General features: G+C 30.5%; 1 protein-coding gene across 3 annotated transcripts in view; it reads right to left on the bottom strand.

Moving 5' to 3' along the window:
• Positions 1-26,887, bottom strand: part of LOC136077124 (voltage-dependent R-type calcium channel subunit alpha-1E-like) — a 196,415-nt gene extending 169,528 nt beyond the window's left edge. For 2 of the 3 annotated variants that reach the window (XM_065791766.1, XM_065791764.1), the window contains exons 1-5: positions 26,026-26,874; positions 25,542-25,647; positions 21,647-21,786; positions 18,165-18,280; positions 17,932-18,090 (exon numbers count right to left, since the gene is read on the bottom strand). In XM_065791766.1, the coding sequence (XP_065647838.1) occupies positions 17,932-18,090; positions 18,165-18,280; positions 21,647-21,786; positions 25,542-25,647; positions 26,026-26,351 (847 nt within the window). In that variant the 5' untranslated portion in view covers positions 26,352-26,874. Of the gene's footprint in view, positions 1-17,931; positions 18,091-18,164; positions 18,281-21,646; positions 21,787-25,541; positions 25,648-26,025 lie in introns of all 3 variants that reach the window. The other variant, XM_065791765.1, reaches the window with a different exon arrangement.
• Between the last annotated feature and the right edge of the window lie 569 nt (positions 26,888-27,456).

Raw genomic sequence — 27,456 nt, forward strand, 5'->3', positions numbered from 1 at the left:
TAAAACATAAATGCATTTATTTGTTTAAAGTTAACGCGGGTAAGAGAGTAAATTTCCTATTTAAAGTTATTTATGTATTTAAACGTTTCATTGATGAATAATTTTAATTTAAAACTACTTAGTTGTAGTAAAATGGGGGTTTGACGCCACTTGACGATTTCACCCGTCGAAAACATTCTGCAATCGGGTTTGACGCCACTTGGCGCTATCACTTTTGTTGACGTAACTTTCCTCTCGACACCTCTTTTTGATTTCACTTTGACCCCCTCTTCAGAAACTTTCCGATACCCCCTCAGAAAACTTTTCCCCTCTTTGGTTTAGTACTATCAAGTGGCCATTTCATGGAGGGGAGGCTATCAATTATTATGTTAGCAGCGTGTTGATTGTATTTGTTAATTTTTAATATGCAACACTACGGAAATGTCCTTGCTGGAACTGAGCGACAGCATCCATGACAAGAAAGACAACAACGTCTACTTAACCAGTACCAACTGTTTGTGAAATATTTATTTTGATACCATCTCCTGTGTTTTCTAATTTTTTGACCACTTCCTGATAGATGCTGATCGCTTGCAGATCTGAAATTAATAGCTAAAAATTGTTGGGTACCTGCATAAAATCCGTTAGGTGTCACAGCTTGAAAACCATCTTCAATATTTAACATATTTGTTTCATTTCTTGAGTTACGGGAAGAACCATCAAGACATCGGTACATTTCTTCGAAAAAGAGGTATGGTAACATTCCATTAGATTCCGGAATAGAGACGGTTAGGCTGTCCATTTATTAGGGTATCTATTTTTGTAATATTCATCACAGCGTTAGACTTTTCTGGTTGTCTTGCAAAATTAGTTGATTGAGGGCAGTATATGAGAACGTACTTGAGACTCTCACATGAAATGCTTACATCGAAAAGCCACGAGGTTTGAGTTGTGTCACGCTGAACACGACGGTGACGTATTTTACGTTTAAAAGCAAGCCCGAAGCGGCTTACGCTACCATATGATACTTTATTAGCAAGCTGTAGGTTACAGACATTTTAATATTGCAAAGCGATGTTGTTGAGTGAATAACTTGGAGTTGCTGAAGTGTCTATAGAAATAATAACTTGCGTACGGTCACTAAAAATAATTTTAAATTCTAGTTGATCTCTAAAACTTGAAGGGCGGAATGGTCCTTTTACATTAAAAAATTTAAAGGCAAGAGGATTGCAGTACTTGGACCCATTAGGAGCTGGCCACCGTCCAAAAGCAGGAGGAATTGCATCGTTGGCTCCAGTAGCGCTACCTGTCGAAGATCCTGATCTTAGGATGGTTAAATTACCAGGGTTAGCTTGATCATCAATACCTTGAATTAACCTGTCAGGTAAAGTTCGTTGAGTTGATGGGAGGAACAGATCTCGAACGCTCCAGTAATCTCCGTTATTTTAACCCGAGGTATTGACTAGTTAAGCCAATACCTCAGGTTAAAATAATGTCGTATATTAAATGGATAGTTCCATGTACAACGACCATGTTTAGAGATAAAGTAGGAAAACGAACAAGCAATGCGGTACGTGAAGGAGATGCAATAGTTGATGGGTTAAGATTAACTGTTATAATCTCTTCTAGGCCCATGTCTTGTTATTGAATCCCGATTAGGATTTAATAAGGTTCCATAGCTACTATTTAAACTTGAAGCCATTTTATTAAGTATTTAGCGGAGGAGTTACTATCTAATATATAGTTCTTTGGAAGATGACTGAATATATTCCATTAGTTGAAAAAGGTGAAGTGGATTGGGGTGAAAAGGGTGATTGGGCTGAACGGGATATGCAACCTATTGACCATGACGGTTCTATTGATGAGATAGATATTTTTGATAGAGCTGAAATTGAAAGAGAGCACTGATTGCAAATTGAAAATTCATTAAAAGAGTTTCAAGATACAACAGCTAGTGTTTTAAAAAAAAATTATTCTATAAATGAATAATATACCTGTAATTGTAATTAAAGGAGATACTGTTGAAGTTACTAATAAAGTTAGACAATGGTATGCAACACTAGTTTATAATTTAAAGTTAGGCAGAGCAAGATTTAGATCAAATTATAATGATATAAGTAATGATACAAAATTTGGAAAAGATGACCATAATACTTATTTTGACTTTGAAGTTGGAGCTACACTTAAAAGAAATTATTTGACAATGCAAAATGATACACAATGGACACAACCATCAAAATTACCAGTAGAAGATTTTAAAGCTTGAGGCATAACTTTTTTAGGGAATAAACCGATTATAACAACAAATGTAATTAATGCTTTTGAAACATTATGAAGAATTATTTAATAATGTTTTTAAAAATGTGGACGGTCGAAAAGTTACACCAAAGGATTTAACTGACTCTGCTGAAAATTTGCAAACTATTTGTAAGGAGACAGGTATTAAGGTTGAAAAACAAACAAAGGAAATATTAAATCTTAAATTAAAGCTTGTTGATGCTGAAGCAAAAAATAATTTAGCACTTATGTTGTTCATCAAAGTTAATCACCAAAACTGTGATTAACTTTGATGAACAACATTTTACAATGCTAATTGAGCTTAATATGTCTTTTAATAATTATACGAAAGAAAGGTTAAGTTGGGAAAAAATATTTAAGACAAATCAAGATCTTTTAGAAGAAGAAAAAAATGCTGGTGCTATGAGTAAAGAAGCGGCTAGAGATTTAGAAATAATGTTAAACAAGTCACAAATTGTATTACTTGAAGCAAATGAAAGATTTGAAAACGCAAAAAAGAAATATCAAGATTTAAAAGCGAAAAATGAAGCTAGAATATCAGAAATTGAAACACAAAAGGAATTATTAAAAAATGCAAGAGCAGCATTATTAAAAAACTCATGAAGATTATGAAAATATTTAAAATAATTCTTAAAGTGCATTTCAAGATATTCGTAGCACATTTTTTTAAATATATATCGAGCTTTATCAAAAAAAAAAAAGCTTTTTTTGATAAAGTTCGATATATATTTAGAACAGAACCATAACCTGTTGCTATGTTTAAATAGGAAGTATAATAGGGTTTGTAATAGAATTTTATACTGATAAACCAAAAAGAAAACCATACTCAGATAAAGCTAGTGAAAAGCCAGATAAAGGAGGTTCAGATAAAGGAGACAAAGAAGATGAAAAGCCTGATAAAGGAGGTCCAGATAAAGGAGACAAAGGTGGTCCCGATAAAGGTGGTAGTGATCCCAATAAAGGTGGTGGAGTTTCTGATAAAGGTGGTTATAAAAAATTAAAAAAGAAAAATTTTATTGAGCATCTTGCATATTTGTTACGATGGATTGGTGATAAAGCGTTAAAATCGACTTCATATATCGGAAGTCTTATATGGTGGTTGATTGATAAAGCGGCGACAGCTGTTATGTGGCTTACTGATAAAGCATGGACATTAGTTATTGCATTTGTAGTTTTTATATATCTCATAGTTAAATACTTTTCACAGCCCAATGTTAGATATAAAAGAAAATAACTAATATTAAAATGGCTTTTCCAGGAATTGCTAACGCAGGAGATATTGCAAAACAATTTGTAACGTTAAATAATAAAAATATTGGAAACTCAGTTTTAGATGTTTTAAAATTAAGTATAAAAGCAGCTTTTCAAATTCATTACGAACATCCAGGTTTAACAAATGAACCTCCATCAGGCAGCGATGAGTCTTATCTTGGAATGGGGGAAACACTTACGATCCTAATTTTATTAATAAGTAAGAGATACCACTACCTAATGTAATTTTAAGTATTGACGATGTAAAGCTTTCAAGCTCACCTAACCCAAAACTGACAAACGGAATTTCAGCATGTCCTTTATCAACTTCTGATTTAGAAAACCCAGTAGTTTTTATAAACAAAAACTTTTTATTTAAACCGAATTACACAAATGTTTTTTAAGCATATTATTGGGCTGGAACTGCAGAGTCTGTTGTTAGAGGTTATAAACCTAGTAATTGAATTGATGGAGATGGACCTAACACATACATTAATGCATTTAGTTTTGCAACTAACATGGCTTTTGCTGGATGTGGCCGAATTTTTCAAGATTCAAAAACACTTGATTTACGTGTAATTAACCTTGCTATGGGTCAACTTCCTGAAATTACTTGTGGCCTTGCAAATGCAGGACTTGTAAGCATTTCAGAATCAACCAGGTGTTATGCTGTTTCACTGCTTTCTGCTCAGTTGGCTACTCGGTCTTCGATTATTGACTTCTGCTCATGACGCTCAGCATGAGTTTGTTGCTGCATTAGAAAAATTCATTACACGTCCTTCATATTTTGCCGGAGGCATTGCAAGTTATCAGCAAATTCTTGAAAACGCAAACAGCTACTTAGACTTTGTATTAGCTCCTTTGCTTTATTTAATTCCAAACTATCTTGCGTTGATCACAAGATCATTAATAGCTTAGGATTATAAACTTTTACAAGCTTCAGAATCAGTATTTGGGCTTACAACAAGCTTAAATGGAGTAAAAATAGAAACTACAAAACCAACAGAAACAACAAAACCAACCAACAAAAAAAAAAACCAACAAAAACAACAAAACTGAGTGAAAAAAATAATGAATACATTGATAAAAACAACCATAAAGAGGAGCTAACTGCCATAGTTATATTTGAAGGTTTACTAGTTGTTTTATATTACGGCATACGATATATTGTATATCAAACATAAACTGTTACTGATATACAATAGAATGTGACAAGTTATCTTCCAAAGCGACAACATTGAAAGGAAACCGTCAAAGAGTATTAGATACTACAATTACTGGATCTATCGGGGCAGGTTTTATAGTTTATGATCATTCGAATTTAAACTGACTTCCTTTACAATCGTTTCAAGAAATTGATTAATTGACTTTTAAATTTACTTGTTGTTTAGTTTTTGATATTTGGGATGGATGTAACTGCGAATTAAACAATTAAACAGGTAATATAATATTAATAATAGAAAAAAGTGGAATTATCTCTAAAATGCTCAGTTTAATTCAAAAAAAGTATAACAGCAGCAGCAAACGCTACCACATATAATATACTTCAGCTACTGAAACTGGATCATCTCTGCAAGAATTAATTTCCAGGGTTTTAAGTGATGGCGAGCTTTCAGTTGAAGAATTTTGAACAAAGTTGAAGAACTTTGAACAAGTTGAAGAAGTTGAACAACGACGTAGGCGCTGACACAGGCTCAGGCGCAAATTTTTTTCAAAATTGAAGATAGAATAGTTTTTACTTTTATTTTATTGTTTTACTAATTTTGTTTTTGATTCTTCTTTTTCCAATTTCAAGATTTTTTTCTTTCTGATTACTTAGTTCTGAGAGCAAAGCCTGTTTTTTTCTTTCCGTTTAGCAGCAGCGACTTGCTCTGCTAGTATTCTTCTTTCAGATTTCAATTTAGGCTTAGGTGTTTGTTCAATCATTATTATTACTTTAGAGAAATTGCTAACAATTATTGAGGATTGTTTAGGATTGCTTATTGTTATTAAGTTTGTGTTTCAAAAACGAATATACATTCACCAATTATTAATGGCTGTAAATCTTTTGTAAGAAAACTTAAATTTAACTCATTTAATGTTAATCTATATTTAAAAGCATACCAACATACTTTATTTGCTTCTCAAGTAATATATGATTTTATTCCATCATATTCAAGAGAGCCTCCATATATTATATGACTTGGTTCTCCTTCTTTGTAATACTATATATATCAATATCTGGACACTTTATATAAAAAATTACTTTCGGTGGTGTTAGTAAGACAGCTTTCCTTATAATTTTACGCACTTCCATCGTTGAGCCATAAGAAGAACAAAGAGTTTTTTTAATTTATAAGTTACGCATGACTGTCCTTTATCGAACAAGTAATTGTTCGATAAAGGTCATAAAGTAAATGTAAATAAATTGTTTTCTAATAGGCATTTTATTGTTGATTGATATCAAATCTATAATAAAATTCACCAGCTAAAATGCATAAGGCTTGCTGAAGCACTGGATTGTTATCAAGATCAGCTTTTAAAGTATCATGATTCCTAAATGGGAAAAACTTTTTCACAAGTTTTGTATAGGTTATTGTTGCTATTTTTGAAACTCCTGTACCCATGCTTATACCAATCCGCATTGTGTATTCACTATAAAGTGAAACTATTTCATCAGTTGTCATATTATTTAGCTCTTGGTGAGTTAGTCTTCTTCCAAGAAGTTTTAAACTGTTTCCTCCTGAAACTCATGCTGCTAGCCTTGACCTATACAAACTAACAGAGCTATCTTCTGTTTCAACTGAGTTTTCAACTGGGTTTTCTTCCTCATCAACTAGTTCTTCAAAAATTGACTCCATGATACAATTTTGTATATATATTTAAAACTTCTATTCTCCAAATCAATGTAATAACAACACCTAAGATTAGAACACTAAAAAAAAATGAATTTGTTATTGTTAAAACTATAGCAACTCGACTCGCTTATGCGCGTGAGAGTGTAAGTATATTAATGCTGCAGCGTAAGGTTTAGAATAAAGATGTTTTTTATCTCTTCACTTATAAGTAGACCGTTTTCTTATATAATTATTCTGAAGCTTGACCAATCTTTTAGTGGTAATATACAGCTTAGCTGGTCTCGGACGACTCGAGGTATTCCTGTATACCTTTGAGCTAAAAGTCACAATGAATGCTTTATGTGGCAACCTGATAAAGCGAGCTTAGCTAGTGGCAACCTTTGCGAATCCATGTCATTTTCACAAATACAATCACCGACAATAAAAGTACATTCGTTTCCTTCCATAACTTTACTAATAAGTTCTAAAACACACTGAACGCCACACCGTTCAATTTAAAACGGGGGTACGACATGAAACCTTTAGTTGTGAACAATTTTTTTATTATTTTTATGTGTTTCATCGTATTCAACGGTTGGGCATATTAGAAGTATTAAAGCATCTGGCCGTCGGTCGAGCAAGTCGAGCACAACCTCTGTTTTTCCAGAATTTGTTGCTCCTACAATAAGGAGATATCCTTCAATAGTATTTTTCATCTATTAAAGATAAAAAATTTTATATATATATGTGAGACTATTCTCTAAATGTAAAACTCATGCCCACCGCCTATTTCTATAGCAAACATTTATCAAGCAATGGAATTTGCTGAAAACGTGAGAAAAATCATTTTGAATTTTTCCGACTTTTTTGTATTAACTTTACAGTAACCGAGAAGTGGTTCGAGAGCGTTGACTTTTTCAAACCAAGCTGTGGTATTACCATTGCTCAATATCTAATGTTTGAAAAAATTCTTGGAGTAACATTTAGCTCTTGTTTAGAGCAATGATTTTAATCCTATATAAAACCTTTTAGTTTAGGTTTAGGTGGATTAAAAGCATGTCAACAACACTTGGAACAACAACTACAACAGTTCCCACAACTAGCAGTGGAAACCCAGATCCTTTTAAAAAACAAGCTGCAGATGTATTATATTACAGCGTTGTTGTAGTAGCTGGAACACTAGCAGCTTCCGTTATCTTTTCAAAAGTTAAAGATTGAAAGCAGACTTAACTTGATTTTGAAATGCGTGATATTAGAAAGTTTTTAGTTTTTCTTTTTTTGGAGAAGTTCTTAGACAAAAACTAGTAGATTATAAATGGATACCAGTAAAAATGATGAAAAATTAAAAATAATAATTTGGAAAAAAAAAAGCATAATATAAATTAAAAAAAGGCTGAGATTTGTATGGTCATTTTTGGGGCAGTTGCAAACGCTGTCGCATTTACAGGGTCTGGGTTTATAGTCCAGTCTTTTGGAGTAGATAAAAGCACAAAAATGCTCGAAAAATCTTAAAGACATAATGAAGCTGTTGAGCAATTACAAAAAGCTACAACTGTGTGGAATCAAAAACGAACTGAAGCTATTGATAAAATTAATGCTCGACTCCAAGGAGAAAGTCGAGCTCTATAAACAACTATGTTGAAGCTAGCCGTCTATATCGCAAAAGGATTGTTGAAAAAGATTTAACTGATAATGAAGAACTTCTAAAATTACCTCCACAACTGAACTCAAAGATTTTTATCAACCAAAAACAAATTGCTAAGCGAAGAACAAAAAACAAATGAATATTTATTCGTCGTAGGATCTGCAGTTATGGGCGACTTAATAGATTGGTATGTTACAAAAATAAAACACAAAAAGTCAGTTTTTAAAATAAAGCACAAAAAGTCAGCCCTACACAACCCGGCTGAATGTTACGTAAAGCTAACAGTTTTTTTAATTTTTTTGTATTTTTGTATTCTTAAAATTTTTTTGTTTTTTTTATACTTTTTATGAACACAGCTTAGTTTGCTGGTTAACAATATAGTTGCATTTATCTAATTGAACATAGATGCAGCTAGACCACAAATTCCTAAGCTTGAAGCAACAAAAGCATAATCTCTTGCTAAGGCAATGAGTTCTCAAACAACATAGTTAAACTAAGGTTCAGGGAGGGAGATACCAAGATAGGATCAGCGTTTACACCAAATGCATTTCTAAGAAAGACAATTGCATCAGCGAGATTAGTTTGATTGCCAGGCTGTCCTACAGCAACAAGAGCTGCATTAACTAGAGCAAGGCGGGTGTTTACTGTTGATTGCCATGTTTGATGAGCTTGATCAAATGTTTGCATAAGACCTTCTTTTCTGTAAAACTTAGCTTCGACTAGATTAAGAAAACGCGTTTGCAAGTTTAATAATGCTTGAGCTATTTTGATATATATATTATTTTTCAGATCTTAAATTGAAAGTTTGTTTCATTAATAATAAGATGGATTTAACTCTTACAAGGCAAAACAATATTAAAAGCGTTGGTCCTCGAGAGGATATTTGCCGATTCGCTTGTCGAAAAGGAGAGCTCAGCACAGTTAAAATGATGCTCGAAGATTATCTTCTTGTATGGGATCCCAGCTTTCTTATTGAGGCAATTAGATTTAACCAGCTTGAAGTTGTAAAGTATTTTTACCATAGCTGCCCTCCAAGCAGAAAATTTGATCATAATTGAACAAGGGTATCCTTGTAGATAAAAATGAATCATAAAGAAGCTCAGGAAGCTGTGGAAAAAAAAAAGAAACGCTTTACGAGCTCACATTGTAAAATTAAAAATATTAGCTCCTGACCCAGATATAACAAGCGAATATATCGAAAGTTACTGAACTTGATAAAATATATTTTTCAAAGCGAATGTTAAAAGCTATTCTAAATTATTTATAACTTGAGAAATTTTAGTTTTTTCTTCAATAGGCAATAGTTCAGTCATTAAAATAACTTTATCACAAAGTTTTTTATTTTTAACTATGGTAAAGTACATATTCATATGTGCGCTCGATGCTGCTAACCCTAGCTAATCTAAAACAGTGCTGTAACCTCGTTTTACCCTACAACTCACTTGCATACTTATCAAATTCTTCTTTGTTATCTTTTATTACCTCAACGAGGTGTTTTCTTTTTGTGTTTTTTAATAATTCTTCCATTTTTTATATTGTAGACACGTCCTTCTAATTATAAATTTATAATTGAGTTTTCTAAGATTTACAATAGTTTAATAGCGTATTGGGGCGGTCTTGCAGCTATTAAAAAGCAGTTCTTCTTTGTCAGAAACTTTTGCAGCAAGCTTGTTGTTGCTGCAAAAGTTTCTGACAAAGAAGAACTTTGGTTTCCTTAACCAAAAAGTTTTTCTGGGTAAACCTTTTACCCATGCAACTAATCTGAAAGATTAGTTGCATGGGTAAAAGGTTTACCTGATGTTGTAAAATTATTAGCCAAACTACGCGCCTACAAGGTAAAAAACCAATAGATACAATAAAAATGGAAAAAACAATTTTAACCCCATAGATGTCTGCGGCTAGAAAAGAAATTTTAATTTCTCATTGTTTAAAAGTTCGCTACTTGTATTATCTAGGTGAGCTAGAAGGGGGTCAAAAAAGGGCTAATGATCCTATTTGGTCTTTAAATACTTATTCTATTGATTCAGTTGTGCGACAAATAGGTCAACCAGCTCTTTATTGTCCAGTTGGTGGACCAAATAGACAATTCGTTTGAGAAGAGTTGCAACTTGTTCCGTCTGGAACTCAGTTACCTCCTGATAGAATACTTAAATAAGTTTATGCCCACACGTTATAGTTGTATTTCCATATTAAACAATCCACCGCTCAAGATATCAAGGTATCAAGAGGGGATAGAGATGTTTTTACTTGCTCATATACACCAATTTGATGCCCCTTGCTGTTAATTCTAATCTGAGTGTGTTTTAGTTTAATTTGCTCTTTGATGCATTGTTTGTAGTGATAGTGCTTAAGATCTTTTTTAACTACAGTTAAAAAAGATCTTAAGCACTACAATACAGTTTTTAACTAAATTTTAGGTCTCAGCCCAATAAACGACTATGTTGAAGCTAGTCGTCTATATCGCAAACTGATTGTTGAAAAAGGTTTAACTGATAATGAAGAACATCTAAAATTACCTCCACAACTGAACTCAAAGATTTTTATCAACCAAAAACAAACTGCTAAGCGAAGAACAAAAAACAAATGAATATTTATTCGTCGTAGGATCTGCAGTTATGGGCGACTTAATAGGTTGGTATGTTACAAAAATAAAACACAAAAAGTCAGTTTTTAAAATAAAGCACAAAAAGTCAGCCCTACACAACCCGGCTGAATGTTACGTAAAGCTAACAGTTTTTTACTGTTAGCTTTACGTAAAAAACTGTAGTGTAGTGCTTAAGATCTTTTTTAACTGTAGAAAAAACAATTTTAACCCCATAGATGTCTGCGGCTAGAAAATAAATTTTAATTTCTCATTGTTTAAAAACTGTAGTGTAGTGCTTAAGATCTTTTTTAACTACAGTTAAAAAAGATCTTAAGCACTACACTACAGTTTTTAACTAAATTTTAGGTCTCAGCCCAATAAATTTTTTGATGAGGCGGCCATTAGACTCATCCTTGTATTTACCGACAACCTTTTTATTAGTTTCGTCAAAGCATGGATGATCTTTTGGATATTCTCTAAAATCTTAACTATCTTTATTTTCTTTCATATCTTTGTAAATATCTTTCGTTTCCACTTGGGACAATAAACTATTAGTTTCGGTGTAAAGAATTGTGCTTTTTCATTATATTTTAATTTAATTTGGTGGTACCTAAAGTTATATATTAGGTGCTTGCTAAGATCTACAACAGCTTGTCCAACGTATATTGGTTTATTTAATTTTAATCTAGCTCTCGTACTGTGGATAGCTGCAAGATAACCATCAAATATTTTATGTGATAAATATCCAGTTCCTTAGGATACTCAATATCAACCTCTACTATAAAACCTTTTGGAGCGTCAACTTTTTGAGACCATTCTCATCTCGCCACGTAACCCTTTTTTTATAAAGTGATGCATGTTAATATCAGTACGTAGCTCAAGCTGCACTCCAGTCTTTTTTAAGAGTGCATTCCAACTCATACCTGGAGCGCTAAAATAGCGTGCTGGGTTCAAACCGTAGTAGGTATTACTTGTCATTCTAAACTTCTTAAAAATATCAGCTAAAAGTTTAACATCCGTTTTAAAATAAATATCAAGATAATCCCCGAACGTTTCACAGTCAAAAGCATTCTATACATTTTGCGCGTGCTCATAAATTTTAGTCTTAATACCATCTCTTGATAGTTTTGAGTAGAAAGCTTTTTGAGGTGGTAAACATCGTTCGTTAAATCTATCAAAGCTGTCAACGTATTGATGGGGGTAGAAACCATTAGGTTACAAAAGTAATTGCTCGCTATCATAGTTATATTTAAGTCACTTGTTTCAAGATTTTTTGCTTAATCGTCGAGAGATGAGTTGTTAAATTGCAAGCTATCAATAAATTGCAACTGACCCAAACTAAACGTCATATATTTTTCCATAGTGTTAGGGATACAGCTAACCTTACCATTTTCAGTTTTACCAAGAGCCTCCATGATCAGATAAGAATCATAGCCACACAAACTGTGAAAGACTACGGATTCTTAGTCACACTGGGTCTGATGCGAAGCTTGTGATTGCATTCCATGTAAGCGGTACCTCAATATTTTCTCGTTACATGACAGTAATCTCTTACTTTAATATTACCCAGATTTTCGCCGCAAATATAACAAACCGTTGTATTATTATATGAAATTTTGTCAGCATCAGTCATCACCATTTTTTCTGGATTTCCAATAACTGTGTTAACTCTTTCCAGATCAGTTTGAAGGCCAGCTAGAAAGCGCTCTACTGCATCAGCACCGCAATATAAAGTCGAAGCTTCAGTAAAACCATCACTCCGAACCCTAAGGTAATAATTACTACACGGAACTTGCTTTGCAACCAATCGAGTAGAGCTTTTAGCTGGATCATTAGGAGTACCTTCCACTGGAATATTCAAGCACTCAAAGTCAGCATAAATAGAGTAAGGCACTCGCATTTGTTTATGTTGATTTATAAACTTTAATACATCATCATTACCTTTTTCAGACATCACCGTGCGTTGTGCTTTATCCCTAATCCTCAAAAAATCCTCGCGATGAGCTTTCAATAAGTCAGTAGCGCTTAATACATGAAGACATCGACGACAAGGATGTTTTGCTGTTTTATGTTTGCTATTATAATAAACCATTCCAGCCAGATTTTTAATCAAAACATAGTGTTATTTTGAATCTTCTTGAATAAGTAAAATATCAACATCAATTTTTATCTTTTTCATTGCTAATATATAATGGATATAAGCCATTATTCCATGCAAAAACATTGATTGAAAGTGTTGGGCTTCTACGTTCGAACTTTGTAATACTGCTTATTTTTTCTGGGAAATCAATTCCATCAAAATTAGGCTCTCCAAGATGGCTCTTCTACTTTGATGTGCAATCTGAATGATTTCTTCCGTACTTCTCCCCTTTTTTGCGATCAGCTTTAAGAGAGTCAACTGGGTACATTGCGCTAAGGATAGCTCACTCAAAGCAGCGGTTGTCTGTGTTTTTAACATTTACAACGCAGCGCTTTGGAATGCAGCTTGAAGTCTTAATATATATGATTTACCTTTGAATGGAGTATATTTTGCAAATCCAATGTGTAGCGATTCACAACGCTTCAGTTGCCAACCTGAACCCTCAGAAGTAAACTTTTCAAGAAGCTCGTTAATTCTTGCTAGAGATGTATCAGGTAAATCTTTAATGTCATTTTTAATGATAATAGGAGTAACATCTGAGACAGGTAGACGATTTGTGTTACAGTATCGCCGTTAGGGGATGTTCTTTCTAGTTCAGCAACTAAAATCATTGTTACTTTCTGCTCAATGTTGCTTTCTATTAAGTATTCAATTTTAGGTTTCATTTCATTTATGAATACAAGTGCATTAGATTCAAGTCTGTGGCATTGCCATAATTTAGCAATATAATCCACAAGCTGGCTAATATAATCACAAGCTGGCTAATGTAATCCACAAGCTGGCTAATATAATCCACAAGTTTGTTTGCTAATTTCAAAGTTTGTTAATATTAATTTTCAACCCATCGACCATTAACCATTTATTTCTTTGAAGAAAGTTTCAATTCTGGTGGATCTTCAATCTTTGGAGTTGGCCGAGGGACTGGCTTAGGTGCTGGCCTTGGAGCTGGCTGAGGAGCTAGCTGAGAGCTTGGTTTAAAGAAATCCTTTATAACAGTTTTAACCTTTCAATTTCTTTTTAAAAGTTGATTTCTCATTGGTACTGCTGCTAATGCAGCAACTTCTTCTCGCCGTTGAGCGAGAGTAATTACTTTATCACGTATGAAATCTTTAAGATCAGCAAGAGTTTGAGCTTTTACTGGGTCTATTTCTATATCATATTGTTATAACTATCACTCTCTAATTAGTTGCTTTTTAAAATTGTTGTTTTTAGATGTTGTCACTCTTTAATCTTTCCTATAAGCTACTAAAGTTCTGTTTACTTCTTCATTTTTTGCTATATTAAAAAAAAATTTCTTAAATCTTTTCGCAAACAAGCTAGTTTATATCCTTTTGTAAGATCATTAGAGTAACAGTTAAGAATTTCTTTTGCCATCATCATAATAAGCTCTTGTGGTAGTTCTTTACGTTTTAATTGATGTTGAGTTTTTTCTTTAAAGCTCTCTGCAAATTTAAGACTCATTTTATCAAATAATTCAATTTGTCTATTTTTACTTTTTATTCTAAGTGGAACATATTTACAAACGGTTGCTACGTGTTACTACGTGTTACAAGCGGTTGCTTCACCAGCAATTTTCCTAAAACATCTTCGAAGATTAAATATTCAATAACCATGTAAATTTTCTACATAGCTGTCAAACGCTTTTCTATACAAGTCAGCTATTTCTATTAATTCTTCTTTTTTTGCTTTTGCTAAATTAAATTCCATTTTAGTAAAATCCATTTTAATCTTTCGGAAAAAAATTTGATATATGTTTTTTTCAACTATATATATAATGTGTTTTTCTTTAATTTAAAATTTCATTAATGTCTTTTTTTTTTTTTACTCAAAGTCTGAGATTAAATATTCTTCTACTGTTTTTTCTACGATAACCGCTTTTGCATAAAGTGGAAGTGAAATCCCCATCGGACTCATACAAATGCTACCAAAGTGAACGATAGCAATATTCAATATTATAATTTGAAACTTAAATATTAAATATTAAAATTTGAAATTTTTTCTCCATTAACTTTTGCTACTTTATACCTTGTATTAAGTAAAGTTTTTTTTTATCATAAAATTTAGTTTTATCCATGCTCAATAAAATTCTTATTACTGATTGTCCTTTTTTAACCATGTTTACAATTTTAAAATTAGAAGCAATAATCACTCCTTTTACTAAAAGATTGTAATCTGTTTCTATTGGAAAGAAATTCTTTATTTCTTCAGCCATTTGTGTTGTAATGATAAGATCACCTGCTTTCTATATCTTTTACGTTTATATTCTTTCTGACTGTTTCTAAGTACTCTTCACCACGTTTAAGACGTTGACTAGTCTCACTCATAAAAGCTTCGTTTAATAAAGAAATAAATTCATTAATACCATCTTCTTTATTCTTTAGTAATAGCATTGGTTTCTTTTTTCTGTGTCCCTTTTGTGAATAAAAGTGGCACAGAAAAAAGAGCTTGAGTTTCATTAGTTATAGAAATCAAATCTCCCGAAATTCCCATAAGGCCTGTATACGTTACATTTACCCTTAAAACATAATTATTATCCTTTTTAGGGTGATTCCATTTAAATTTTAAAGCTGGTGACCACCAGTCACTTAAAGCAGTATTTTTCTTTTCAGATAAATAGCTAACAATATCTTTTGTGTTAAAAATCAATTTGTTTCCGTTTGCTAACGTATACTATATAATCATACTTTCTAATTGTAAAATTCTTTAGTAAACATAATATTTACTTGTATAAAATAACAAAATATCAAATCTATTAAAACAACTGGAAAACTCTGATTTGGAAATCCCCTCCATGGAATGGCCTCTTGATAGTACAAAATCATAGAGGGAAAAAGTTATCTGAGGGAAATAAGCGGTGTAAAGTAGTAACGTTACTGCTTAATAATTTTTTTCAAAGTGCAATAAATTTTTTCTCGGTTACCAAAAAGTTTTCCGAGAGGCTGCAAGTATGGTGCTCTCAAGTGGTGTCAAGAAATGGCGTCAATTTAATTTTATTTAAAAACAGATGAAATAATAGTATAAGTCATGTGTAGTCGAGTTAAAAAGATACCATGGAGAAAGCGGACAGATAATGCATTTATGTTAGAATGTGCAAATTGACAATCATTTTTCGCCTTTTTAGAAATATTTTGTTCTCCCCTGTTAGAGGGGACGAAGGTGAAACGGGATCAATGACTTCTTCCAACATATAACAATGGCAGAATTGTTCTTTAACAAACTCTTTGTTTCGTTATTTTCTCTTTATTACTATCTTTTTTTTAGCTTTGTTATTAAGTTATTAAGTATCTCAACCATATTAGAATTGCATATAGGTCTTAACCACTTAGGAAGCTTAAATTTATTAACTACTGTTTTACGTTACTGATTTCTCGAAGTTCAATACTAGGCCAGAGAAAAAAAGTTTTTAGCATTTGTTAGTTACAATATAATCAATTTACCTAATAAATTCTTATACTTTTTATTAAATGTTTCCTATTTTTCATCTGACGCTGACAAGTTCGTGTTGCATGAAGATAAACAGACTTATTTAGTTTATCATTTGAAAATTAAAACATTATGTTTTAATTTTCAAAGGTTTGATCCAATCTGATAATTAACATAACTTGTTAGTCTGTCAATGATTGACAGATCATTGACAGGAGCCGGGAAGCCGCTGTTTTTGGTGAAGCCGGAGCCGGGTTAATAATTCAGACTATTAAATAATCCGACTGTCGACTAAATTGAATAATATATTTTCGAAAGTCGACTAAAATCGACAAATACATTTTTAAAATCGACTAAGCTGACTAAATGTCGATTTAGTCGATATAAGGAAATAATTTATTTTTTTGTAATAAATAGTAATAAAAGTAATAAAGAAACTTTATATTTCTATTTTTCTTAAAGTTAAAAATATTTTAATAATGATATAAGACAAAATTATATTTTTAAATATAATATCATTTATATAATAATGGAGCAAAATAATATGAGAGAAGGGCTGCTCTTACAACAGCATAATCCCCCAATGATTTAGATTTTTTTTGTATATAAAAAGTTATTAAAATAGTATTTACAATGTGATTGTATAGATGGCATTTAGATTTTAAAGCATCATAATTTAGATTTGCCCCAGAGCTGCTAGCCAGCTTGGAGGCATATATAAAAGGCAAAGTGTCATAAATAAGAATCATAATCATCAAGTAAACAAAATAATAAAAATATTAATCAAATATATAATTGAAAGTTCAATTAGGTATAAATAGTATTAACATGCTTTGAATTAAATAAAAATTAAAGAAAATAAACAAAAAACTATGTAATAGTTATAATTGTACATTTTATTGTTATTAAATGAACAAACAAAAATTATATATTAAAAAGTTAAATGAAATGTTTAATGAAAAGATATAAGAATTTTAAGATTATTACTCCACTAAACTGCCTTTTAGTAGATAAGTAGTATGTCCATAGTCGATTAACTCGACTATTCGAATATTCAAAGTCGATTAATTTCGACTTTCGACTAGTCGACATTTAGTCGATTTAGTCGAAGTCGATAACAACACTATAAGTTATAAATGGAAACATTCTTACAGTATTACATATATTGCTTTATATTACATTTTTATATTGATATTATGCTGTTAAATATTTGATGCGCAATTTAATGATCAAAAATTATTCATATCTTAAAAACTATACTACCCAGTGGACACGAGACGTACAATGACGTCGTTTAAACGTTTTTGGAACGTTCAAAAGACATCTTTAGGTACCGTGCCCGCTGGGTAGAATTAGAACTAAAATTAGAATTTAAAACTCTATATTTGGGTAAACAATAGATAGAAAAAAATGTATGTTTACCCAAAACATTTTTCTTTTCAAATGTAGTATGCGGTAGTAGAGTAGTAATATTAATACATTAACCTTGTTATATCATAAAAGTTGATTAAAATTTTATTGCTGTAATTAATTTAGATTTAGGTTGGCAAATGTGATTAAAAAAAAGTTCCAAAATTTCTAGTTTTTGTTCATAAAGGACGCAGCCGGAACCGATCCGGAGTAGTTATGTTGTGAGGCTAACTTCTAACTAGATTGTAAAGTTAACTTTCTCTTAAAAGAAAGAACATTTTTATGTTTAAGTAATCAAAATAAATTATTACTATTAAGAATTAAAAATTATTACCAAACATAAAGTTTTTCAAAAAAATTGTTTTAACCATAAAATATTACTTACATTTTTTTGTCAGACCGTTTTTACAGCTGTATTTAAATCTGTTGACCATAAACTGTAAACCAATGATAGCATAAATAGCAATCATGAAACTAAAAAGATACGATACTTTCAAAAGAGGTACAACTGCTTTCATAATAGAAGTCATGATGATATGTACACCTAAAAACGTAAAAACTCTCATAAAAAGTTGTTTTTAGAATATTTTCAATAATAAGAATTATTAAATAAACTACTTGGAATTATTGTAATTAACTTGAGAGGACGCAATACTCGGACTGCACGAACTGATCTTACATCCAGAGAATGTACTACGTTTTTTTTCATATGATTTTGAACCAAATTAAGTAAACTAAAAAGTATGAAAAATGCATTCAAAAACACCAAAGTTTCACTAATAACATATTAGACAATAAATCTCTAGTCTGACACACAGGGCCGCCGAGAGCCTTGATGACGCCCAGGGCATAGTAGCAACTAGTCGCCCCTATTATTATGCATATTTTTAAAAGGAATTTAAATTAAAAGCATGCAAAATTATACAAGCTACTTATACTGTTGTTTTACATTAATATTTTAATGAAACGCATTCTGAATTAAATAACACTTATGCAGCACATTTAACATTTACTGATTAGGATTAATAGACAGATTATTCAAAATTAATATTGAAAATACTTTTTTCTTGCTTTTTAACAAACTTTTTAACAAATTATTATTTTGTCATGTGTTGAAAATCCGATAAGCCTTTGTTTTTCAATATACTAGATGCAAGATATATTTCATTTGCCTTCTATTTCACAAGCTTTGATTTTTACCTTTGATTTTTCAACCAGATGGAGGAGGATCTTGAAGTAACAGTTTGCCAAATTTAGATTAAATTTTTTGAATGAAACGATGGTTTGCAACATTGAAGATACATCCTCCAAGCTGATGTTTAAGAATTTAAATACATTTACAGGATCATCGTTATTTTGCTATTATCAAACGTTTTTCCGTAAATTCTAATTGAAACTGCTACAGGAAAATCACTGCAGTAGTGATTTTCCTGTAGCAGTTTTGCAATTAGTTTTATAGCGGCAAACTGAGCTGATTTCCTGGTGTCCAAAAGCTTGTAAAGCTTCTATCTAGCGGGACTGCACCTGAAGAATAAACTAAGATCTTAAATTTTAATTTATTTATTAACACAATCAATAAAACTTATACTTAAAAAATTTAGTATTGATAAAGGAAAGCAATGCTAGATTTTCCAATGCTGAGAATCAAAATCGCTGCAACATCGATTGACATCGATAACTCATATAATTCTTCCAAAATCGACGTTTAATTTGGTATGGTAATAAATGCAGTCTATAAAGTAATTGACAAAGAACACAGATAGAATGGATACAAAAAATGATTTTTGAGGGACGCTACTAACCAACTTTTTCATCTCAGATATTTATTCTCCAGTTACACACGTTATTGTTAATCAGCTAGCTAGCCAGTGATCCAGTTTAATAGCTGGCCTCAAATGTCATAGATTTAAACCTTCTAAAAAATTTATTGTGACACTTTGTTGAATGTTTTGGCAAAATTAGTAAAAATCGTGTTAACAAGGTATTTACGGTAAAATGCCTGTGGGAAACTGATGTGGGATTCAATCAGGTTTGTTAAGCATCATTTGTGATGTACAAAGCTGCGTTGAGACTTTGAAACTTTTTTACATTGTTTCATTTCTAAAGAAATTTTTGTGCTTCGTTTTCTGGCGCCCCAATTATCTTGGCGCTCGGGGCATGTATGCCCCTTTTGCCCCTACCTCTCGGCTAATAGCTTAATAATAAGTAATTGGTTTAATATCGTTACTGATCAACTTATTCATCTAATAGTTATTGAGAATTTTTTTAAATTGTCTATAGTTTTGCGTTGAACATAATTGTTACTCGAATACTTTTGTTGGTATTTGTGCTAAATTTTATTTAATAATGCTTTAAAGAATTTTGAAATTGTATCTTTACCAATTATATACATAAAAGTTATTAGATGATATATATTTTTTGGTAAACATTTAGTAAATTCCGTTTGTTAAACAATGGTTTGGAAAGTGAGAGACTGTGTACGTTTAAATGCGAGAGATTGTGTACGTTTGAATGTAAGAGACTGTGTACATTTTAATATGAGAGACTGTCTATGTTTGGTAATAATCTGTATGTTTTTTGTTAGTTGAATAGTTTTTTTGACTTGGTTATATTAGTGTTGTATCATTAAAATATGAATATATGTATAATTAAGATATGAATAAATGAGAACCATACGTACAGCGGAGAAAATAGAATTAGCCTCACATTTATTTCGTTCTAATTTAACAAAAACGGCAGTGAAACAATTATTAAGTCCACTTTATTTCTTATTATCTTCTACAACAACTAAAAAGTTTATAAATTGGTATGTTTAATTAATTACAAATGGAAAAAAAATTAAAAGTATTCAATTTGTGGAGAAAATAGAATTAGCCTCATTTACGTTTTATACAAGAAAATACAGAAAACGTTTTGTTTTTACGCTTATTTAATACATAGTATTGCGTCCTCAATTTTTAATGACTTTAAATATGCGACTTGACATACTAGTCACAAGATTTTTGGATAGTTTCTATGGATATTTCATTCCTAGCTTCTCTGATACGAGCTTTCAGCTCTAAGGTGGATTCAAATTGCTTACCATTTTCATAAACCTTTCTAGAAAGTATTCCCCATAGATTTTCAATTAGGTTAAGATCTGGACTAGATGCGGGCCATTCCATTACGTAAGTATTTTTTCTCTAAGCCAAGCTTTTGTAAGCTTTGAGTTATGGATAGCATCATTATCTTGTTAAAAAGTGAAATTCACACTCATTTCTCAATTTGAGATGCAGTCATGTGCTGAGTAGCAGCACGACGCACAATAACTCGTTTAGTACGATTATCAATTTTATGTTTACCACCACTTTCTTTATAAGCTCCATAATTAACGCCAATCTTTAATTAATTATTAACCACTTTTGGAGATCTTTTATTTTTCTTTGCAATTTCCTGATTAGATAAACCTGTATCTTTGTATGCTTTGATTACTGCTAATTCTTCATTCGTTAAACGCTTACCACGTCCCATTTCAAATTAAGGTATCAAAAACCAAATGTTAAAAACTTTATGAGACTAATTTCACAGTCTTTGTTTAACTTACAAATAATAATAAAAAACCAAGTCACAAATGCATATCACCAGATGAAAATATACAAGTAAACTGAAAATAATTATTGATGAGGCTAATTCTATTTGTTACCGCAAATATCAATTATTATACATTTTATGGCTTTATCAAATGTACCGCAATTTAATTATGCTATATTATAATCTAAAAAGTTGTTGTTTGTAACAATAATTATATGTGTGTGGATACAAAAGATGCACCGCACAAACTTGCTTATAGATTTACAAAATATTGGATCAGTAGATGGTGAGGCTAATTCTATTTTCTCCACTGTATTAAAGGCGTGATCTAAGAAAAGTTTTTTTAAGTATACCCATGTTTTAGATGACAGAAGACAAAAGTCAAAGGATAAATTTTTTCTTTGAAATTTATTGAAGAAGAGTATGTTAATTTAAAAAATTTAAAAAAAAACTACAAATAGACCAGAAACTTATTGAGCAATTTTAAAAATCACTTAATTTAAAAGAATACAAAAACACAACGCATATACCTTATAAGAACGACAAAAAAGTCAATAACATTCCACAAACTTCTAAGATATGAATTTGGGTGCATAACAAAACCCTTTGCAATAATCTTAAGAAAAGCTTCTGAGCCAAAAATGACAAGAAAAAAGTATTCAGCTTCATCCTAGTATAACAAATACAAACGATATTTACAATATATATAAGGTAGAAATTATTAATTACAACAGACATCTATAAAAAAAATTTTGTGATTAATTTGAATAAACACTTCTATAATCCATACACATACACACACACACACACACACACACACACACACACACACACACACACACACACACACACACACACACGGGTGCCCGCAGGATTATTTGATGTTTCAGATATGACACTTTCATCCATTTTGCAACCTAAAAACTTAAGTGTGTTCATGCCTATGCCAAATGAGGATGCTTTTTAAATACCACAATGATGGAGGCGTGGGAACAAAAATGCCCTAAAACGTTTGCTTTCCTCCGCTGCAAAAATGTGAGGGCATTAATGTAGTAAAATTTTCAACTTTACTTTTCAAGAGTAAATTTAAATTCATCGACAGATATTAAACTTCATTCAAAAATAAGACCATGCGAAAAACCCTTTCATTTTTTGGTGCATGGCTGCAAATTTTGCGTTGTCATAAATTTTGAACAATTTTTGAATAAAATTTACAACATGTTGATGAATATAAATTTAGAATAAGATGATAAAATTGAAAGTTTTACCACATCACTCCCATACGTTTAGGAGGTTTTAGGAGGTCAAAAGTTTTGGGGCATTTTAATTCCCAGACCTTCATCATGGTGATTTCGGCAAAGCATTCTAATTTGACATAGGGGTAAACACTTTTAAGCTTAGGCTATGTTTAATGCGTGAAAGTATCATATCTCAAACATTAAAAAATCCTATGGGCGTCCATGCGCACCTACATAATCCTTGAGTTTACTTAAACAACTTTAAACCCTAGTTCTTAAAAAGTTACTAATATTTTACAAGAAATGCTAACAATATTATTTTTTTTAAAGAAGTGCTCTATCATACTTTTACAAAAATTTGAATGCATCTGTTGATACGGGTAATCAATTGTTTGAAATTCTATAGTCTCCAATTATTTTTGTATACTAACAAACTCAAATATCAAAAGAAATCTTTAATTGGACAACAGTGAGGCAAGTTTGTTGGGTTGCAATTTTTTGGTACATATGGGATGTTTTAGATTTCGAAAAAGGCTTGTGTTTTTTGGCATAATTCAATGATACTTTATCGGGCCAAACACGTAATCGCCATCTGATCGATATTTTTGAAGAAACGGAATCATTATTTTCTTTAAACATTCTAATGTACTTCTTGATTAAAAGCCAAACCACTCAGAAATAGAAATCTGCAGCATCACTTTATGCTCAAACTTGTGTTTATATTTGTATTTTACTTTTGGAGGTATTGTAGAACTTTTATCTGCATAATAATGATCATTTCCTGGAATTTGCGTTATGGAGAGGGGCCAGTAACTTTGGAAGTAATTTTCGTCATCCAAAGCAAAACATTTTTCAGAGCTATTTCGGGTCATCCAGCGGCATTGAGATTTCAAGGTTGATATTTGTTGCAAAAGTAATTTTTTTTCCGAGATTTTCGTGCGTTTAATAGACATTTATAATGCGCTCGCGTAGTCCGTCTAGTTTTGATGGCATTTTAAACCATTTACAATGCGCTTGCGTAGTCTGTCTAGTTTTGATTTTAAACACAATTGAATTAGTTAATGTAAAACAAAACAGTTTCACATAACCTTTTTTTATTTGACTTTTGTGGTTCGATATGAGAGGGTTAGAATTATTCTTATTTTTAAGTTCACCCGTTAATAAACCACCCGTTAAGGAACCACTGGCGGCAATTTCTTGAAAAACACATCAACTACTATGAGTAAGTATATATATATATATATTTATGTTATACTATTTTGGTTTAAATTTGGTTTTTATATTGACTAAATAGGTTTTTTTAATTTGTATAAAGGCTCTGATGTGTGTATTTATTGACTAAATTATTAAGGGTAGACGCCGTGAGTGTAAACCTATTTTGGAAAGTGAGCGACAAAAAAGCAATAAAAAGTTTCATTCAAAACAAATTATTAAAGCAACCAATTGCATTTTATTTAGAAACTTTTTTAAATTTGCCAATATCAATTCCCAAATACTCACTGTTAAATTTTTTCAATCAAGAAGATTCTATTTCGTTAAAAGTGTTGTAATAATTTCTCTAGAAATTATTGTAATACTCGCTAAATTTAGATATTAAAATTGTTTTTAAAATAAAATATATAAGAACTACTGATACCTATTTTTTCAAAACCTTAAAAAAAGTTATTATAATCAGTTATTTAGTAATTTTAAAATTACACTTAATGCATTTGGCACTTTATGAAAGAAATTATGGGAAAACAAAAAGTATGTTCCGGCATGAATTATGTTCCGGTATTTAACCACAGATGATTAGAATTGATAAAAAAAATAATTTTTTAACTTTCTTTCTGTTCATAAGAAAAAAAAAACTTTCCTTAGCTATCTTAAAATATCTTTTTACTCTAAAACCAAGCAACACTTAAAACCTAGTAACACTTTATGAAATATTAAAGTGAATTTCTTAAATGAATCTTTTTGTCAAACAAAATTTATTTAATTTTTGTATATCTAATTGGGGCACTTTTGTTTTTAGTGAATTGAAATTATTTATCTATCTATCACTTTTCATCTTTTTTAAAAATAAATTTAAAATACCATTTTTTTTTTATAAGATTATAATATAATAGTAAATATTCTTAACTAAAGATTACTTGTAAATTCAGGGGGCCCGTTTTTAGCAACCATTTAAATATATAAATTTTGTTTATTTTGTTTACTTTCAATTGAACTAAATTTAAATAGATGATGATTTTCAGTATATAAAATACGGAACAGAATAGAATATGGAATTAGAACTTAAAACTTTTACTTTTGTGACTTGGCGCGTTTTGTTGCGCGTGTTGTTGCGCGTGTTGCTCCTCAAATATTAAACTAAGGGTTTAACGTTTGAGGACCCGATGACATTAGCCGTTTTTAGCAACTATTTATATATTAATTTTATTTATTTTTAGATCAATACAATAATAACTGTTTATAAAATTATTTATTTATTATTGGTTATATTCGTTCGGAACATGCAAGTATATATTTTGTAATTAAATAACTAATTATTTACTTAATGAAGTGAAACTTATAATTTTTTTTTTTATGACTTATTATTATTCTTATTATAAATGTTTTTACCCTTGTATCAATTTATACTTATATTTATACTTTTTTTTTTTAATTTATACTTAAAATATTTTGCATGTTTTTTTCTTACTTTTTACTTTATTATTATTTTAAATGTTCAAAAACGTTCAAACATTTGAAATGTTCAAAACATTTTTCTCGTCAGAACATAAAGATCTAACAAGAAGATTCAAATTTTCAGATACGTAGTTTAATATTCTTGGAAATCTTTTTAAACTTTTAAAAGTTTATTTTTACATTTTATTAAATTCTACTATTTTAGCTGTCGGCACTAAAGCTGAAAATAGTTGGCGCAACATTGGCGCAATGACATTTAATATGCAGTTTGGCCAACCACATTACATTGTTAGTTGGCGAAATTGTATAAAATTGTATAAAATCATACTCGTATTGCAACTATCTAAAGATATGCTTATATATATACAGTAATGCTTCCAATTAAAATAACAAATACGTTGGACCAACTAAACTATACGTTGTGCTGGTCGGAACTTTAGATAAAGACATGTTTTTACCAACTACTCTAAAAAAAAAATTTATGTACAAAAACAGGAAATTAAATTAAATAACTTACTGAAAATTTGTTCATTTTTGATTTGCTTTTATAAGGCATAGGAACATCCAAGGCCATAATCACACACGTAATTATGATGGTGAGTAGTATGAAATATTCATACAACGTATAAGATAAGAAAATTATAGTAAAAATTATCAACAAACTATATTTGAACAAAAATAAACGAAAATTTAAAAATATCAAATAGGAAATATTTATACTTTAAATAATTTTTTAACATATATATTTCACGTTTTTCTAATTTCAAACCGGTGCCAGGCGTTTGGTTGCTTCACAATCTGTCAACAAGCTAAGAACATGCTTATGGCCTTGATAAGGTTTTGATATATTTCAGATACTGAAGGTTTGTAAATGTTTTTAGCGAGCTAAAAATGACTGTGTGCTCTGTATCTATATATTATTTTTTTGTTAATGTATTATTAAACAAGAACATATATACACACTTTAAAAAAATATATATTTTTAAAAAATGAAAAGATATTTTGCCTCTGTGATCTTTATAGCAAGTAAACGAAATTTATTTTTTGGACCAAAAATAAACAACGAACAATCTGCACATTTCGTTTGTTCTTGTGGTGAGTTCAGCCATTTTGAAACTAAAAAAACATTATGTTTAACACGAGCATCGATTTGCTTAAGACGCTTGTTTTCGTGTAACTTGCTTTTTTTACCATGATTTTGTTCTAACATAGGTTTGAAATTTTTTTGGTTTCGGTCTTTCGTTGTGCTGATTACTGCAATATTTTTTTTAATAACTTCTGAATCATTTATTCCAGATTCAAAACTATTAAATTTCTCAGCAATCATCTTTGCTTAGAAATGTCCGGATTTAAGAGTTCTTTGCGGTACGTTTAAATATATTAAAAATTTTAAAAAATAAACTGATGATTAGTGTTTTGCTACACAAACGTAAACACAGTGACACAAGCACACCATAGATCTAATAAACTGCGCTTCTTAAATCAGTATTAGACAACATTTCCAATTTTAGTTAATAATTTATGAATTTAAAATTTAACTAATTGCAAAATAGAATTGTAGTGCGTCATATAGATATCAATTCAAACTGACATGCAATTACTTTTACTGTTGATATGTAAAGAGATTTTACGATTTGATATGTAAAAAGCTGCTAGAATTTTTGCTGTTTTACATTCTGAAACGAATGCTTTAAAATATTCAAAACTTTGACAAAATTTATACCAATCTTGCGTATTTCTTAAAAACTATGCACTTTTTTTTCAATCTTACATTTTTTTAAATCTTACTTGTTAACAAAATATGATATGGTGGTACAGTTACAATTACGCAACATAAACTTTTTTAAATTGTTATTTACAGTTGCGTATTTTTGTTTGAAATTTAATTGTTTTGTTAAGAAATTTATTTTGCACCGTCATTTCCTTATGATTGAGTTTAAATTAAATTCTTTTCTGACTTTCGATTGCACTTGCAAACTAATACTCCTTTAAACTAAAGTATTTAAACCTTTGTAAATAATGATTCGTTATTATATTAATGTAAAATATTTATAGTTAGCACTATAGTGATAATTAGAAATATTACTTAATAAACTTGATAATATTGTTAATATTATCAAGTTATTTCTAATTATAAAGGGTTCTATTTATGATCTAAACTAGCATGTCTTTTTATAAGTTCAAATCTACCAACACCAGGACCGAAACGACGAAAAGTATTAAAAACATATAATGTTTTTAAATTAGGTGGTGTTGTAAAAATAAAAAGTTATTTTTACAACACCACCTAATTTAAAAACAATTCTCTGTAACAACAAACCTAGTTTAATGCCAAACAGCAACCTTGAGGTGTACAAGCTGACGTGTTCGGGTGGGGAAATTTATATTGGGGAAACAAAAAAGAGAATTTTGAAAAGAAACATAGAACACCA

Source organism: Hydra vulgaris, chromosome 02, assembly GCF_038396675.1.
Source record: "Hydra vulgaris chromosome 02, alternate assembly HydraT2T_AEP".
Classification (NCBI taxonomy): Eukaryota; Metazoa; Cnidaria; class Hydrozoa; order Anthoathecata; family Hydridae; genus Hydra; species Hydra vulgaris.